Source organism: Bos javanicus, chromosome 21 (genome assembly GCF_032452875.1).
Source record: "Bos javanicus breed banteng chromosome 21, ARS-OSU_banteng_1.0, whole genome shotgun sequence".
Taxonomy (NCBI): Eukaryota; Metazoa; Chordata; class Mammalia; order Artiodactyla; family Bovidae; genus Bos; species Bos javanicus.
The window spans coordinates 7,394,813-7,412,767 of NC_083888.1; the positions used below are offsets into that span (position 1 = coordinate 7,394,813).

At 51.8% G+C, this 17,955-nt stretch overlaps 1 protein-coding gene across 2 annotated transcripts in view; it reads left to right on the forward strand.

Annotated features, from left to right (window-relative positions):
• Positions 1–17,955, forward strand: part of IGF1R (insulin like growth factor 1 receptor) — a 304,552-nt gene that overhangs the window by 51,750 nt on the left and 234,847 nt on the right. For both annotated transcript variants that reach the window (XM_061394274.1, XM_061394275.1), the window contains exon 2: positions 1,499–2,044. In XM_061394274.1, coding sequence (XP_061250258.1) covers positions 1,499–2,044 — 546 coding nt within the window. The remainder of the gene's footprint in view (positions 1–1,498; positions 2,045–17,955) is intronic.

Here is a 17,955-nt window from a genome sequence, read left to right on the forward strand (position 1 = left end):
CTCAGGAGCCGCTGTGTGTGAGAGGGCCCCTTGGCGCTGCCACAGGGAGGACCGTCCTCTGCAGAAGCTTCAGGACCACCCCTGTCCTCCCGGCCTCTGGTTGTGCCCGCATATGGCTCGGGCCAGCAGTGTGCACACACCGACCCCTCCTGCTTTGCCTGGCGGCTGTTCCTCACAGGTCTCAGCTCCTTCCTCCCCTAGCAGCCTCCTGCAGGGCGTCTGTGTCTCCTGCAGTGCTGTGTGTGTTGGGAGCTTCACAAGTTAACAAATTACATCAATCAGGAAACGCCGCTGTGAGAACTGTAATGGGAGGGTTGGGGATTATTAACACTTTTGAGAGAGAATAGTAACCGAGGGTTTTTCTGCTTGTCTATGTCTAGAATTTTAAAAGTTAAAAACAGTTTCCAATGTTTTCTAGGGATTTATCCTCAAAAAATAGTTTTGAATATCTGCAGAGAATGTGCACTGGACTGTTGTTTATGATGTGGAAGCATGGAGGTAACCTGAATATTCGCCAGTAGGGTGTCGGTTTAGAAAGAAACGAACTCATGGTGCATGTTTACATCTTACCATTACCGTCTCCTTCATAAAACGGTGACGTAGAAGGGTGTTGACTTGGTAACATGTTCATATGAAATGAAGGAAGTATATTTGAAAACATTCTATTATTGTCTGGTTTCCTTTACCTTAAATTATAGAGAAAAGATAATTGGCGTAGTTAGTGATATCTTTGGATGTTGAGATTATTGATGATTTTAATTGTCTTCTTGCTATCACCTAAGCTTTCTACAGGAAGCGTCCTTTCTCAATTAAGAAAGCTCTTTATTAAAGTTGGAATTGGATACTTGTATTCATATAAATCGCAGGTTCTTATCTGACTGCTGAGTTAGCCTTTCTGTCTATATTCAGTGCTGGGGAAGAGCCCGTGGCCACCTGCCGACGTCAGATGGAAGCAGGAGACGTGGGCGTGTGCTTCCCGGGTCCCTCCCTTGCAGGCCACGGCGCCTGTCCTCTGTGGACACGCAGGGTGTCCTTGAGGCTGGCGCGGCAGTGGGCTGCTGTCCCTTGGCTGGGGGGCTGTTTGCTCAGGCGCGGGGCACTGCGCTGTGTACTGGGGGCAGGGCGTGTGTGTCTGGGCACCTGCCGGCAGGCCTGGGGTGCAGCCCTGACCCTCTCCTGTGTCACTGTGTGGCCCTGGGCTCCAGGCTGTGGTTTGCACGTTGGTGAGGTGGGGTGGCATCTTCCGTAGTGGTGAGTGTGCTGAGTGCTCTGACCCACACCAGGCACATCCCGAAGGAGAACTGGCCAGTGAGCTCCCCAGACAGTCCACCTGCGCCCCGCTCCTCCGGCAGTCGGTGGTGAGAAGGGAGCCTTACCTCTTTAACAATAATATAGGGTTCCTGGAGACTGGCCGTGTGGCGGGTGGGGAATTAGTTTGTGAAATGTGCTTTCCTTGTAACTGAAGCCCGTGCCGCCCTCCCCTCTTGTGTCCCTGCAGTCTGCGGGCCGGGCATCGACATCCGCAACGACTACCAGCAGCTGAAGCGCCTGGAGAACTGCACGGTGATCGAGGGCTACCTCCACATCCTGCTCATTTCCAAGGCCGAGGACTACCGCAGCTACCGCTTCCCCAAACTCACCGTCATCACCGAGTACCTGCTGCTGTTCCGTGTGGCCGGCCTCGAGAGCCTGGGCGACCTCTTCCCCAACCTCACGGTCATCCGCGGCTGGAAGCTCTTCTACAACTACGCCCTGGTCATCTTCGAGATGACCAACCTCAAGGACATCGGGCTCTACAACCTGCGGAATATCACCCGTGGGGCCATCCGGATCGAGAAGAACGCCGACCTGTGCTACCTGTCCACGGTGGACTGGTCCCTGATCCTGGACGCGGCATCCAACAACTACATCGTGGGGAACAAGCCCCCCAAGGAGTGTGGGGACCTGTGCCCAGGGACGATGGAGGAGAAGCCGCTGTGTGAGAAGACGACCATCAACAACGAGTACAGCTACCGCTGCTGGACGACAAACCGCTGCCAGAAAAGTAAGACGGGGCTGTGGCCTCGGTACCCCCACCCCCACCCCCCGCCGTGTCTGTCCTCCTCTTTGGGTGCCTGTTTCTCCTGGGTGGGTGTGGCTCTATTGCCACGAGAGTGTGGCATCTCAGGGGGCTTCTTGCCATGAGATTGTGGCATCTTAGGGTGCTTCTTTTCACATCAGGGAACTGGTGGGTGCAGCCCGTCCCAGCTGCTGTGAAAACCCTTCCAGTGACATGCTAGAAACCATCCGCTGTACTCCTGGGTGGGAGGCTTGTGGAACTGCTGCTTTGAATTTCTGGTGGGCAGGGTGACCCGGTGTGCTAGGAAGTGCCTAAGTTCCGCCAGTCAGGGGCTGTGTATGTATCGTCAGCTCTTTTATCCTTTGTGTGAAAGGAGGTTTTTTGGTAATGCAGGGCTTCCTTAGCATGAGTACACCTGGATTATTACAGAGTAGAGGAGAGGTAAAGACGGACTCGCATCCTGTGAGAGTGCTGAGCTGCAGCCCGTCCTTGGTCCTTAATGATGAAGTTCCAGTGCTTGCACATCCTGGTTTATGATGGAGCAGAGCCAGGGCAGTGCTGGCAGAGGAGCCCTGGACCGTGTCTAGGAGCCTTAGGTTCAGGCTGACCTGGCGGGTAGCTGGCTGTGCAGCAAGCTCATTTGTATACCCCAGGCTTCTGCTTCCTTTCTTGTCTACCTCTTTCTTGAAGAACTGTGCAAATCTTGTGAAGCCAGTTAGTGAAAGACCTCTGAAGTGTGTTTACTGCTCCTGGGGGTCAGGCGGTGGTGTTCGGAAGCTCCTTGTTTGTCTGTCTGCTGTGCGTGATGTCCTCTGAGTATCCCTGATTGTGATGCGCGCCTCGAGCGCTGGGTTCTTGGGTGTTGCAACGTGACTCTGGGCCTTTGTCTTCTTGCTTTCGGCAGTGTTTAGCTCTGTTGTCCAGGAGGGTTCCCATCGCTGGCTGGAAGGCAGAGTGGTACCTATAAATAGTTCAGTGGTTGGCCCGGTTAGAGCCTCAAGGAGCCCATGTACTCCAGCTGGCCACGGAGAGCCAAGAAATCCCGGATTGGTAGGCTTGCCTAACCGTGACGTGTGTAAGATAAACAGAGCAAAGGCCAGACCCCACAGGTAGCGTTGTTTCAGCTTCCTGCCAGCCCAGGGCGGAAGCAGAGCAAGGAGGCTCTGACACACAGGGCATGCTTTCATGCTCCCTGTCGCTGCATCAGCGGGCGGGTGAACACTGGTCCAGTGAGGGCGGGACTCCACGGGCTGCAACCAGGACCTAAAGAGCTGAGAACACCACCGGACCACTCGGAGCATCCCTGTTGGCTCGGGTTGGGGAAAATACTGTGCTAAAGTCACATTTGTGATTGATGAAAACACTACCCTATCATTAGCTTACCCGCTGGTTCTAAGAAAACAACACAGCATATTTTCAAATAGTCTTGACATTTAAAAACTTTATTTTAAAGGAAAAAGTCATCTTCAGATGAAGTGTCATGTGTCATGGAGAGATGTTGGATGTGGTATAAGGGGGGTGACCTTGGACTTGGATGTGGTATTGGGGTGACCTTGGACTTGGGTGTGGTATTAGGGGGGTGACCTTGGACTTGGGTGTGGTATTAGGGGGTGACCTTGGGCTTGGGTGTGGTGTAAGGGGGTGACCTTGGACTTGGGTGTGGTATTAGGGGGTGACCTTGGGCTTGGGTGTGGTGTAAGGGGGTGACCTTGGACCAGCCAGCCCTTCTGTGCGGTTGTTAGCCATGTTTAGAATGCTCCATTGGGCAGCCCCATATTATTCCTTAGTGGTGGTCAAATGTGTGTACAAAACTGTTTTGAAAACTCATAAGGTCTGTACTAAAGGGAGGTGTTGCTTAAAAGTCGTTCGGTGGGCACTCGTTCAGTGATTCAGTCAGCATTTACTTAGGTCTCACTGCGGATTCTGTCCAGCTTCTTGTTGGAGAAGTCTGGAGCAGGGGCGCGGCATGAGTTTCGGGCCCGAGTCTAGTAGCGTGACTGGACATTCGCCCTCGGGCTGGCCCTCAGTTTCCTCATCTGTGACATGGGGCAGCCCCGTGGCATCGTCATAGGCTGTGGGGGATTAGAGAGAGAAAGGGGAAAGACTCCTGAGAAAGGCCTGGGGGGCGGGCATCAGTCTGCTGCGTCTGATGCTGGCAGGCCTGTTGGCTGGATGCCCTCTTCCCCGAGGCCGCACCCTGCAGCTTCTCCTGGGCCAATGTCTCAGGCCTGCTCATGTTTTTCTGTGATTTCACAATGGAATATTTATTTAAAATTAATGACAGCATTCAGGGAAATTGTCTTCCCTTCAGGTTGTCCTGAAAACTCCAGGGTTGGCAGGTTTCTTAGGGATTCTCTAGTTGAATTGGAACTCTTTCCCTTTGCATAGATTCCCTTCTGACCTGCACAGTCCAGTATGGTAGCCACTAGCCACATGTGTCTTGTCTAGTACTTGAACTGTGGCCTGTCTGAATTGAGATTTTTTTTTTAAGTGTGAAATACACATTGGATTTCAGAGCATAATATGGGGGAAAAAAGGTATTTCCTTAATATTTTGTGTATTGATCACATGTTAAAATGATGTTTTAGACGGAGGGAGTGAAGCGTTACCATAGTTAGTTTCGCCTGTTTCTTTCCAGTTTTTAATGGGGCTCCTAGAAGATTTGAAGTCACAGGTGGGGCTCGCGCTCTGATTTATCCAGAGGGTGCTGCCTCAGAGCGTGCTGTGGAAGGCACTGGGTTCTGGCCTGCAGAAGTCCTCTCTCTGCTGAGCACTGCAGTACTGCTCCACACCTCTCTAGGCAGAGCCGAGGGGTCATCCAAGGAGCCAGTGGGGGCCACTGAGTCCAGATAGAACGTCTGCTTCGGGGTCCCCGTGAGTGTGAAGATGGCCAATTGAAAAGAGGCAGCACAGAAGCACCCCATCCTTCCCGGAGCTGGCTCCAGACGGAGTCGGGGTCATCTGGAGAGACCTGTCAGGTCAAGGATGTGTGTGAGATCTTTGACAGGATGGAGAAGCACTCAATTATGGGGTGCCCATAGGCCGTTTTTCCCTGATGCTCCCCTTTAATCCCCCTCTGTAGACCCTGACTCTACAGGGGCAGGTGGCTTTGTCGACAGCCACCCCCCCATTAAAGAAGCTACTGTGCTGGGGGTTCCCTGCCCGCTTCCATTTTCCGATTCCCAGGGGTGCTTTTATGTCGGCGAGAGTCATTCACTCCTAGGAGGTGAGTGGCCTTTAAAGAGCTCAAGTGTGGCTTTTCCCTGCCGTGAGCAGGTGGTGCCCCCTGAGCTGTGCACCGCTGGCTCCGCCTTCCCTGCCTGCCCGCCTCGCTGGTCCTCCTCCTGCTCGCGCTGCGGCCTTCTTTCTGGCTCCTCTTCCAGGTCCAGCCTCTAGACACTGCTGTCCTTGGGCCGTCTCCCCACCGTCCTTTCCCCCGGAGTATCTTACCTGCTGCTTCAGCAGCCTCCCACCCGCATCTGGCTTCCAAACCCCATCTCCAGCTCAGACCATCCCCAGTCATGTCTGGACCCCCATGGGCATTTCAGCTACAGATGTGGGGGGATATCTGGAGAGAGGTGTCAAGTCAAGGATGTGTGTGAGATTTTAGATGTTACAGACATACAGACACTCAGTTATGCGGTGTCAGCGTCTGATGGTCTTCCTGGCTCCTCACTTCCAACCCAGGGTTCTCCCTGATTCCCCTCTGCATGGGCGGTGTTCCTGTTCTCCGAGCTCCTGTATCAGACACTTCGGTACCATGTGGATGCTTCCTTTTCCAGCTGGACACCGAGCCCTTTCCATGTGAGGTGTTTCCCCAGTCTGCCTTCCTGTGTCTCCCCTCTGCTGGCTCAGCGACATGGCCTCTCCCTGGCCGCCCTGCCTGTCCACCTCAGCCCAGTGGCCTTGCCCACATGCATGCTGACCCACAGGCTGCTGCTCTCCCTGGAATCCGTCAAGGAGCCCACGAAGCGGGCCTTGCACCTGGCCTTGTGCCTGCAGGTCTGTGGCCCCGCTGAGCAGCTGGCTGCCCGCTGCTGGAGGTCTGGGGAGCTTGGTGGACTCTGGTGGGCTCTTCCTGAGGAGGAGACGCCTGTCTGAGGCGCTGAGTAGATTCTGGGCATGTTCTCCAACACGTGGCCATCCTGGCCCTCCCCCAGGGGTGAGCTTGCTCCTGCTTTGTGAAAGACGGGTTGTCAGGAAGACGCATCTCCCCGCCTCACGCAGAGAGCAGTGTGGAGTAGCTGCTCGGCGAGCCAGGAGCCGCGAGGATTATAAAATGTGGACGTTTCCTGTGTCACCCCTGACGTGCCCTGCCTTGGTCAGAATGATCCAAGGCCAGGGATGATGGGGAAGGGTGGAGAGGGTGTGACCCATCCCGAAAGCTGAAGCCTGGCCCGAGGGTGCTGTTCCTTATCGTCCGGAGGCTGGCCGCATGCAGGGAGGGAACAGGGTGGACTCCCCCGGGCACCTGAAGTTCTCTCCCTGCCTGGTGCAACGCCCTGACCCTGTGTGGGGTTTGCCTACCTTCTGGGTTTCTGGTATGAGATTTCAAGTATGGCACCCCCTGCCAACCAGAAAAAAAAAAATCTGAAAGCCTACTGCTGGACTTAGTCTCCAAGTACTTTCTCAGTGGTCAGGGTGAACTCTGTGAGGTCCCTGACATCACGGTGCCGCCAGTGAGCGGGCCTGGGCTTTGCCGGGAGCCCCACTGGGCCGGCTTCGCTGCGGTGCTGCCTTCCTGCTGTCCAAAGGGTGTTGTCTGGGGACGGCGGCCCGGAGCTCCGTGCGTTTCCTACCGCCTTCAGAAAGGAGAAACCAGGGAGACAGGTTGGCGCTTTCAAGGAGAAGGCAGAAACCGGCTCCCTTCGTTGACAAGTGGAACACGTTTCACTGCCGTCTCACCAACTGGGGCCTGGGACTTAAAACGAAGACAGGTGGTGTAACAGAGAGAATCCTGTATTTCCCCCCAAGTAGGTTCTCCTGTTTTTATCACACTCTCCTCAAGAGGGTGATCCTGGAGTGAGGGGTGGACTTGCCCCCTTCCTCCTTTGCTTGTATTGCTGTGTCAGGCCCGATGGGTGAAAGTGGTGGCTTGTTAGTGTCTGTAAACCACCTGCTGGATTGAGGTGAGGTGGGGGGACCCTGGGTCTCCATTACTTCATCTTAATGGTTCTGCTAATCCTTCTTCTTTTTCTTGTTTTCGTTCTGTGAAATGCTGTGTTGTGTGTTGCCGTGGCGGGCCAGGGCAGGGCCTGTGTGTGCACAGGGCCGAGTGGGTCCCGCATGTCCCGTGGGGGGCGGGGGGCAGGCCGTCTAGGGGGCTCCGGCTCGCGTGTCAGTTTCGGCCTGTCTCTCTTCCCCTGGAAGGCCCCTGCTCCGGTCAGCTGAGCCCAGTGTGGGGGTTTCTTTATTTAGAAAGGGGGTCACATTCCCCGGGCCTCCTTTCTCTGCCTTTGATAGTCGTGCGTGGAGATGGCATTTCTGCTCCCTGATGGTGACCCTGTTCCCGAGATGGAGAGGCAGTCTGTGCCCGTGTCCATGGGACCCTCTTAGCCGACGCCAGCTCTTAGTCCCCATGCCTTGTTGAAAGGCGTCATTCTTGGCTAGATGTCACCTAGTTAAGGAGTCACTCTCCCACGCTCCCTTCAGGAGTTTTTCTTTTTTTTTTTTTAATAGGGATCTCGTCTTGGAGATGAAAAAGCTTTCAGAATATGTCTCCTAGGGTGCTTTTTGCAATCCTAGGTCTTTGCAAAATATTCTGGAGTCCCTTCCCATTTCATTAGTTAAGCCTACTTATAAGACCATTCTGGTTTTTTTTTTTTTCCTCCTAAAAAGCCTCCTTCTTTTGTTGTGTTAATATTTCTATCTCGCTTTCCATGTGTGGATGCCAGCATGACATTGCCTGCTAAAGTGGGGATGATGTGGGACGTGTGGGCCCGTGGCTAATCCTGTCCTGGACTGCGTTGCTCAACTTGAGTGCATGGGGTGGGTTAGACTTAGGTTTGGCTAGCGGTGGAGCTGGGAGCCATGACTTGGAGACAGGCCTCCTCCTAGCACGTGGTGTGACTCTGGGACTCGGGCTATAGGAGGAGGAGTCTCTGACACCGTCCTGGGACGGAAGGCGCCCCTGACTTAGAGGAAGCAAGAGACAGCCAGGGTGTTCTGGGAACATCAGGGGCGGGAGACAGAATCTCTGTCTGCAACACACAGGATATTAAACAGAATAGTCATCTGTTTATCACTGTGTCTAACTCGGGAATCTGGAGTTAAGAAATATAGAGGTCTTTTGGTGACATTAGTGGTAAAGACTACTCTTGCCTGGAAAATCCCATGGATGGAGGAGCCTGGTAGGCTGCAGTCCATGGGGTCGCTAAGAGTCGGACATGACTGAGCCACTTCACTTTCACTTTTCACTTTCATGCATTGGAGAAGGAAATGGCAACCCACTCCAGTGTTCTTGCCTGGAGAATCCCAGGGACGGGGGAGCCTGGTGGGCTGCCGTCTATGGGGTCGCACAGAGTTGGACACGACTGAAGCGACTTAGCAGCAGCAGCAGCAGCAGCAGTGGTAAAGAGTCCACTTGCCGATCGAAGCAGGAGACATGGGTTTGATCCCTGGGTCGGAAAATCCCGTGAAGGAGGGAACGGCAACCCAGTCCAGTGTTTTTGCCTGGAGAATCCCATGGACAGAGGAGTCTGGTGGGCTACAGTCCATAGGGGTCAAAAAGTGTTGGACACGACTGAAGCGACTTAGCACACACACACAGAGGTCTTTTACGGGGAAGAAGGGAATCCCCGGTGGAAATCCAAAATCTAGACCATTCTGGGTTCTGCCGCTGGCTAACACAGCCTGCGCTGGACATTGTCAGGAGGGCTGGGTTTTGTGTGGGCCGACGGCCTGTCTTCTCAGTCCCTGGAGGAGCAGCTCCCTGGACTGCAGGGGGACATGAGGGGGGAGCCTTCTCAGATCTCAGGGGAGACAGCTGGCATCTCAGGTCAGGGAGGGATGGGGCTCCTGGGGCCTGCATGCACAGGGTAAGGTGACCATCCAGGGGAGACGGTGCTCCTCCAGGGCCAGCGTGGTGGCTCTTCTGCCGTTCTCAGGGTGCCGTGAGTGGCCAGGCCTCACTCCTGATTTCCTAGCGTGTTTATTTGTCCCTGGCAGCATCGTGGAGGCAGCAGCTAAGCACAGCGTGCCTGCCACCCTCTACCTCACTGGTCTTTGGGCATGTTTAGGCGGCCCTGCACCTGGACGGTGAGGCTTTCCCCTGTGGACCATCGTGGCATTTAAGGTTGATATTTGCAAGAATATGCAATTTTGTACAAAATGGGGCTCAGGAAAATAAGCCTCCTTCCAGCATGGGCAAAGGCGTCGTGTGGCGGAGGTTTGAGAGCAGCCTGTGGGTTGAGAGGGCTCTGCTGCCCTGCTCTATGCCCCCAGGTGCCGAGGCGCGGCTGCCAGGCCCCGTCTCCCGTCTGAAGCAGGGCTGGGCAGGTCCGCGTTTGGAAAGCGCCAGACAGTGCCCAGCACACAGTAGGTTCTTAGCAAACAGTAGCAGCTGCTGGTCTTTTTAAAAACTAAAAACGAAATGCCTAAGAGCTGCATTCTGAGAGCATTTAAAATTCTGAGCGTTCTGACTGTGTATGTTTATTGCCGTGTCTTCTATGATCTTTCTGCGTTACTTTTTCTAAATTGCAAGAATTCAATGATCATAAATAGCATGGCACAGTGTAGGAGTGGGTCTCGCTAATTTAATCCAAATTGTTCAAATTCCTGTGTGTCCAGATGAGCTGTATCTTGAGAGAACCTTCAGTGAGGACAGATGTCCGCATGGGGAGGCGAGTAGGGGCCTCTGCAGTTAAAGGTGAACTGTATTTATTTGGTTATCAAACCCTGTGAACTTACTGCGCTTGCAGGCTGGGTGTTGGGAAGAATTAAGAACATCAACAACAAGATTCTTGTTTGATACTAACCTTAAATATTATCTTCTTTAAAAACGTGTTTTCCTCAGAGAGCAGCCAATTGCTTCGAGTGGGCCAAATTGGGCTAAAGATAACGAGGGTGGACACTTTTGTCTGTGACAGCTTCAGGTCCCGCAGAGCCAAGGTAGCTCGCCGTGTGCCCCCTGCAGAGTGTGTGCCTGTTCATGCCCTTCTTTGGGTAGGACTTGCTGTGTGTGCGTGCGCACGCGTGTGTGTGCATGCCCCTGTGTTCTCCCACCCAGTCCCTTCGCCTGCTTTGGCTGTTTTGTTTCCTTTCTCTCCTCTCACCCCCTGCCCCCCGTGCAGGAAACACACACTGGCTCCCTCTGTCCTCCCTGAGGTCTTCCTTCCGTTCGAGGGGATCAGGTGGGTGGGAAAATGCTGTGCAGGAATGCAGGCCCTCTCCCGGAAGCCTGGCTTCTATTTCAGCTCATTATTGAACAGAAGTCGCTTTTTGTTTCTTGGCCTTGGTCACAAGCAGCCACCCGGCCCTCTTTCCTCTCTTTGTGCCATTTTCCACGGCACCCACGTGGGATGGGAACAGAGGCAGTGTGTGTGGGGACTCCGCGTTGAGGCTGTGCAGATGGAGCGACCCTTGCGGAGCTGTCTCCTGCTTGTTTTTGCGAGTCCTAATGAAGGGGCTGGGGGAGGGCCGAGGTTTGGGGGCCGGTGCAGCGAGGCCGTGTGGCCCCGGGCCCTGAGCCGTCTTGCCCTGGAGCCCCGGGAAGCGGGGCCCACCTGCAAAGGGGCTTCCGTCTGCCCTTGGCAGCAGATCTGTGAACCCAGGCTGCCATTCTGGATTTCTGGATAGATGAAAAGGGCTTGGATGGTTTTTAGCAGCTCCCGAGACCGGGTAGTTGGGCTTAGTAGTAAAAAGGGGCAAAAAAAAAAAAAAAAAAAAAAAAAAAATTGGGAAGCATAGAGCCTGGGATACAAAAAGAAAGCAAGATGAAGGTTGCTATTATTAGAAGCACTTCCTGGACAGCCACAGTGTTCAAATTAAGACTTTTTTTTAACCCCAGAAGGTATTGGGTGGTAATAGGGAGACAAATGGAAACTGGTCATGTTCCCTGAGTCCAGAAAAGGCAGAGAGCTTTGTTCCTGAGGTTCCCAGTGTGATGTTTCTGTCCTGACTTCTTGGCTTCTGAATGGCTCCTTGTGCCTGGCTAAGTTGATGATATTATTCAGATCTTAGACTGCTCCTCAGGTTATAGGATGTATTTTTGTTCTCTTCTTCTGTGGACTAGAAGTGATGGGATTATTTTGTAATACACCGGTACTCTTTTAGAAGCATTTGCGTAACTGTGTCAGAGAAGCTCTGGAACAGGTTTTTAAGCAGGGCTGTGGGAAACGGCCCTCGAGTTCTCCTCCATTCATGAGAGAAGATGGAGCAGCCCGGGTGCAGGATGGGGTGTCTTGGGCTCCCCCTTGGAAGTAACTTCACGAGTGGTCTGGGTGCACCATCTGGGGGTACAGTTTAGGTGACGGGGTGTCATCCTCTGAGATCACCGGGTCCCTTCCCCCAGCCCCTCAGCCACCCCCTCATCCTGACTGTCCTTTCACATCCACTGTGGGAGTTGAGACTCTCAGGATCTTGATACCATCATTGCTTATGAATAGAATTCTGAGAATGTATCATTTTTTTTTCAGAAGAATGCTTCTTTAGATCCACAAATATTTCTTGTTTGCTAAGAAAAATATTCTTGGGAAAAGTCACTGCATGCCCAAGATGGACGCCTAGGTGAGGTGGGAGGGAGTGGTGAACTTTTGGGTCTGCTTCCATCAAGCAGAATTTTATTGAGAGGCGATTGATAAAACAGCCACAGCCAACTTAACAGACTGTCATTGTAAGATAAATTTGTTTTGCAGGATTAGTGTGATGTTCCATTTTAGAGACGACAGCTCTCTGGGCCTGCTGTGCCTCCTGCCTGCTATCAGGCACAGGGAGTGGTGAGGCTGCAGTCACAGATTCGGTGAACTTCATGCTCATGCTGTGAAGTTGGGGACTTCAGACGCCCAACTTGACTTGGTCTCATGGGAAGGTTTAGCCTGTTTGGGTCAATGCAACTCTGTCTTGCTGGGCACTGTTCTAGTTCATGGAGAGCCTCCGCGGTTAGAGAGGAGCCCCTGAAGATGTGTAAGGGGGATTAGATGGTGATGGGGATGGTATTCAGACCACTCCTTCTGCAAGCAAATGAAAGGTGACTGGTTTGGGTGATTGGTGTATCGTGAGCCAGTGCAGATTCTCTTTGCGATAAGCCTGGTGCCCATTTTTTTTTTTTTTTAAGTGTGAAGCTTGGACTTTCATATGCCAGCTCTTCAACCTTCAGTCTTAAACTCTTCCACAATTAGCAAAATAAAAGCAAACCTCTTGTCAGCATCTTCTCATCTCTGAAGCCAGGCTGGAGAGGCAGGTGGTGGGTGGTCAAAAGACAGGAAGAAGTAGGGGGCCCCCCTGCCTCATGAGCTGATGGAATTTGCATGGAGACTGTGAACACATAAGCATCCCTGTTTACTGCAAAAAACATTGGCCATACGCCGCTGCTGCTGCTTAGCTGAGCAGCCCAGTGCCAGCCCTTTCCCTGCCTGCTCCCCGGTTTCCTCATCTCTTAAACTGAGCGAGTCCAGCTCTGTTTCCCTGCTGTGCTGGAAGGTGTTGGGGACCTGGGATGGTGCTGCTGGCCCTGGACTTGAGGAAGCACTGCTAGAGCACGAGATAACATGTTCCAAGCTCACCGTGGTGTGAAGTGATTGCCTTCTTTTTTGGGATGGGCCCTACCCTTCCTTCAGGACAGGCTCCCGAAGCGGGCCTTGGAGGGTGGGCTGCAATCAGCCGGCTCTGACGAGCTCATGGAGGGGGCAGCAGATAGAGCACAGGCCAACGAACCATCTCAGTGAAAGGGTGGAAGGCAAGAAAAGTGGTTAGACAGGCATTGAGAGTAGGAAATTGAGTAGAATTTATGTTGGTCTTGTGTCTTTGACGTGACTTTTTCTGGTCTGGCTTTTGCTGTAACCAAAGTTAATTATTCACAAGTACTTTTAGAAACCCCTATCTAATGCGGTTATGTTGCACGAATTTAAGTTCATTTAAATCATTCTTTTCAACTCAAGTAAGCTCTCCTTCACTCGGAGCCAGAGCAAGCTGATGGGCCCGTGAGCATTTCTGGCTCTTGTGGCCAGTGGCTGACGTCTCCCGTGATCCTGACAAGGTGCCGTGGGCTCAGAAGCACTTCTGAATGATCAGGGTGGAAGTGCAGCACTTGCTGAGTAGCCTGGGAGTGGGATGTGTTCTGCTCTGTGTGCTGGTCCTAGCAGCCTGGCTGTGGGGCCTGTGCACAGTGAGTTCCGGCTGGGCAGACTTTGCTGTGGCCACGCTCTTCGTGATGGATCCTTAACCGTCGTCCATGGGGTCATTATGGCTTGACTCAAGTCGGCTCTTCCAGGACACCTCCCTGAGTCTCCCTCATGGGAGGCTCACAGACCTGCAAGGCCCACGTGCGGGTGTGGGGTCTTTGCCCTGTTCCTGCTCGGTGACGATGCCTCTCAGAGCTCTGTCGGTGGTTTCAGAAGGCCCTGTGCACTCAACACTTGTCTCTTTCTCTGGGTCAATGATGAGCCACTGTGGGTTCCAGCTTGTTCTCTGTTTATAAATCTTGGTTCTCCAGCTTCACAGCTAGGGTTGGAGGAAGGCAAGGAGGACATGTTCTGCAGAAATCTGTCTCCCTGGTGGACCTGCCCCTGCAGAGCTTCTGCATCTGAGTGGGTCGGTTCTCATGAAGACTGGGAGAACTGGCCATGAGAAGTGGAGGTGCCCGGGACCTGCGAACTAAGGGGTCCTCACTCTTGGTGTCATGTCGGGGTGAGTGAGCCCAGTCAGAGTTTGGGGTCCTGAATGCCAGCCTTGGTGCTAGGCCCAGTCTTGATAGGTATAGGAATTTTATTAATATAAAATGGGATTTATAACATGTTTTTAGATGACACATATGGTTTTCAGTTCAGTTGCTCAGTCGTGTCCGACTCTTTGTGACCCCAAGGACTGCAGCACACCAGGCTTCCCTGTCCATCGTGAACTCCCAGAGCTTGTTCAGACTCATGGCCATCAAGTTGGTGGTGCCATCCAACAGTCTCATCCTCTGTCGTCCCCTTCTCCTACTGCCCTCAGTCTTTCCCAGCATCAGGGTCTTTTCCAATGAGTCAGTTCTTCACATCAGGTGACCATAGTATTGGAATTTCAGCTTCAGCATCAGTCCTTCTAATGAATATTCAGGACTGATTTCCTCTAGGATGGACTGGTTGGATCTCCTTGCAGTCCAAGGGACTCTTTCAAGAGTCTTCTCCAACACCACAGTTCAAAAGCATCAATTCTTCGGCACTCAGGTTTCTTTATGGTTCAACTTTGACATCCATACATGACCACTGGAAAAACCATAGCTTTAACTAAATGGACCTTTGTTGACAAAGTAATGTCTCTGCTTTTTAATATGCCATCTAGGTTTTTCATAGCTTTTCTTTCAAGGAGCAAGTGTCTTTTAATTTCATGGCCGCAGATACCATCTGCAGTGATTTTGGAGCCCAAGAAAATAAAGTCTGTCACTGTTTCCAGTGTTTCCCCATCTATTTGCCATGAAGTGATGGGACTGGATGCCTGATCTTCTAGTTGGAGTGAATAAACTAAATATCAGTAGAGTTCAAGAACAACTGAGTGAGTGTAGGGGTGTGAGAGGATGTGCACACACAAGATTTCGGGGATTCTTAACCTCTGCTGAGTCTGTTTCTCCTCCTTACCATTCTCATTAACATAAATCCAGTCTCATTTAATGAGGTGCAAGAGATTGTATTCCGTGTATCTCATTCCTGTGGTAAGGGAGAAGGGCCAAAAGGTGTGAATTATAAGAAACATCTGATTTCGGTCCTGATGTGTCTGTGCACCTGGCCAAGGTTCCCACAGTTTCCATCAGTCATCCTGTTGTGTGCAGGTCCCATGCCAGGCAATATGAGAGGACAGACACTTAGTATTTTATCTTGAGATAAGATAAAATCACAGGACATTCCAGAGAGACACACATACAGCTTATGCCATGTGACGAGATACTCCACGATTTTTGCCTGAAGAGGAGGCGAGGCAGCCAGCGCTAAGAGCTCAGAGCGGGTAGAGTTCCGAATTTGGAGCTTTGCATGGAAAGCGCATTTGCCTCAAGTGAGATAGAGGCCTTTCTCGTAGCACGTGCTTGCGTGCTCGGTCCTGTTTGCCTAGCACTGTATACACGGCCCACAACCCGTGAATAGCTTGCATTTCAGAACTTTGTGAGTCGTATGGAATGTGGAGGGTATCATTTCACAAAAGCAGAAGTCTGCGTGGTGGTTGAGGTACCCGCCGGCGGTCCCGCCCGAAGCCTGTTCAGCTGAGATATCGTTTGCGTGGAATTACTGCCCACAGCGTGGTTCTTGGAAGAAGAGACCTATTTTTTTTTTTTAGAAGAGACCTATTGAACTTTATCCCAGAAGGTGGTGCCTTTGCTGACCAATGGTTAAGGCAGGGGTGATGATGGGAAGCTGGTGGTTTCCACTTTATATCTGATTTTTAAAAAAATCCTCCTTGAGGGCTTAGCACTTCCCAGGTCATCAGACCTGGGGAACAAGGCTGGGTGTGCAGCGGGAACAGCAGGAGCTAGGACTCAGCACTCTGGTGTCCCACTGGGCTGGGAGGGGGGATTCCAAGTTGATTCCAGGACATGTCCACCAGAAGGTGCAGTGTTTGCCTAGGAGGACTCTGGTTGGTTACTGCGTGGCAGACTTTGGGTTCATTACTCACGTCATGAGTTTATGATGTGCGGATTTGTGACCCATGTCTGGATTAGATTCCCTGTTGCACCAGGACCACCAAGCAAGTTTTATTACATAAGATCAGTGAAGTGTCTGACCGTGTCTGGAACCAGAACAGGCTCAGGACATCTCAGTTCTTCCTTTTTTTCCCCTCTTTGGATCTGATGTGTAGGGCTGCCGATTTAAATTTTGTGTTACTTGTTTTGCTGTGAACTGTTCTTTGTGGCAACAAAGGGATCCCAGACAGCCCCCTCCCTCTCTTCCTGTCTGTCTCCCAGTTAGAGAAAAACTCAGCGTACGATCTTCAGCCTAGAGAAATATTAAATCTATGTTAAGTATGCAGACATGAATGGGCAAAGCGAGGATCTGTGGCAAAGAGGATCTGCTGAAACAAATAAGTCATGTAAACCGGCAGAAAGAAATGTGAAATTGATTTCATCTTTTCAGCTCCCGGTACTTACTGCAAAGATGAAGTACTGGGAACGGGTTGTCATTTGAAGTAATAGAAAGATGAGGGAGTTTTGAAGCTGACTGGGATTTTTCTGCCTGCTAGTAGAGTGACTTGGATTACAGACTATAAAAGTGAAGACGTTTGAGGAGGGCAGTTCCATTTAGTACGGATCATGCTTTCTGAGCAGCCTCTGTTCCAGAGGGGAAGAAGCTGAAATCCCCAGGCTTGGAAGATATTGGATAACAGCTCATTAAACTCTTGTCATAAGCCTTCATTTAACGTCGTGGGAAAACTCACAGTATCTCCATTATGAAACCACTTAAATTTCCTTTCAAAATGCACATTGTTAACATTTTTTGTTTATTAAGTGGAGCAATAGATTGAAACTGAATGGATTTGATTCTCTCATCCTGTGTTGTATGCTCAGAAGACCAAGGTTTCCCAGAATTTTTATCATGGTAATGAGATCACATTTAGCTAGCAGGTTGGAAAAGTGTAGGAACCGTTTAGGTCCATCCACAGTTAATTGGATCAGTGGTGAAGATTTTGAGAAAATGGAAAGAATTAAACAAATTTGTATTTCTCCTAAGGTTTTGTTTTGTTGTTTAAGGTGATATTAAATGAGTTAACTTCTGATCTAGTAACTTTTGAACTAGTAGAGTTAACTTTTGAACTAGTAGACTAGTAGATACTGAGTTAACTTTTGAACTAGTAGACTAGTAGACACTGAGTGAGTCAGCCTTTGAACTAGTGGACTAGTAGGTACTGAGTGAGTTAACCTTTGAACTAGTAGACTAGTAGGTAATGAGTGAGTTAACCTTTGAACTAGTGGACTAGTAGATACTGAGTGAGTTAACCTTTGAACTAGTGGACTAGTAGATACTGAGTGAGTTAACCTTTGAACTAGTGGACTAGTAGACACTGAGTGAGTCAGCCTTTGAACTAGTGGACTGCACAGCAGGTAGCAGTGAGCTGTCCATACTGCGTGTCGCCCTCCAGTACACCCCACTCTATTCTGTGTCACTTATGAACCAGAAGCCTATGAATTTGCAAGATTGACTTTTGAGGGGGTTCAACTTTCTGGATTTCCCTGGTAAGGGAGTGTTTGGTGCGAGCCCTAGGAATGAGAGCATCCTGGGTGGAAGAGGCCGTCTCCCCAGCCGGGTGGGTGCATTGAGTGCTGTCCCCTGGGCGCTGGGACAGTTCTGAAGCGGGCACTGCCAGTGTAGGCTGAGGGAGCTGGCTCAGGGAGCTGCCGGTCTGCGGATCGTGAGGTCTGACCCTGCCTTGGTTCAGAAGGCGCCCCTCCAAGGACCTTGGCGTGTGCCTGCCACTTCTCACTCGTGGCTCCAGCCATCACGGTGACCGCTCCTGGGCCCCCAGCTTCCCTTTCCCATGGTGCTGAGACCTGTAGTAGACGCACCCTTGGGCTGTCTCCTTGCATCTGGAGTGCGCCAGGCCTCTGGCCGAGAGGGGCTGACTTGGAGCACAGAGACTGGTGGCTCCGGAGGTGCTTGCCCTCGTAGGACACGCTCTGGGTCAGGAAGGGGGAAGACGGGGTGTCCCGCGGTGGAGAAGCAGGGGGCTGACAGCCCTGGTCTCCCCCTGGGGACCCTTCAGCCCTGCTGGGGTATCCG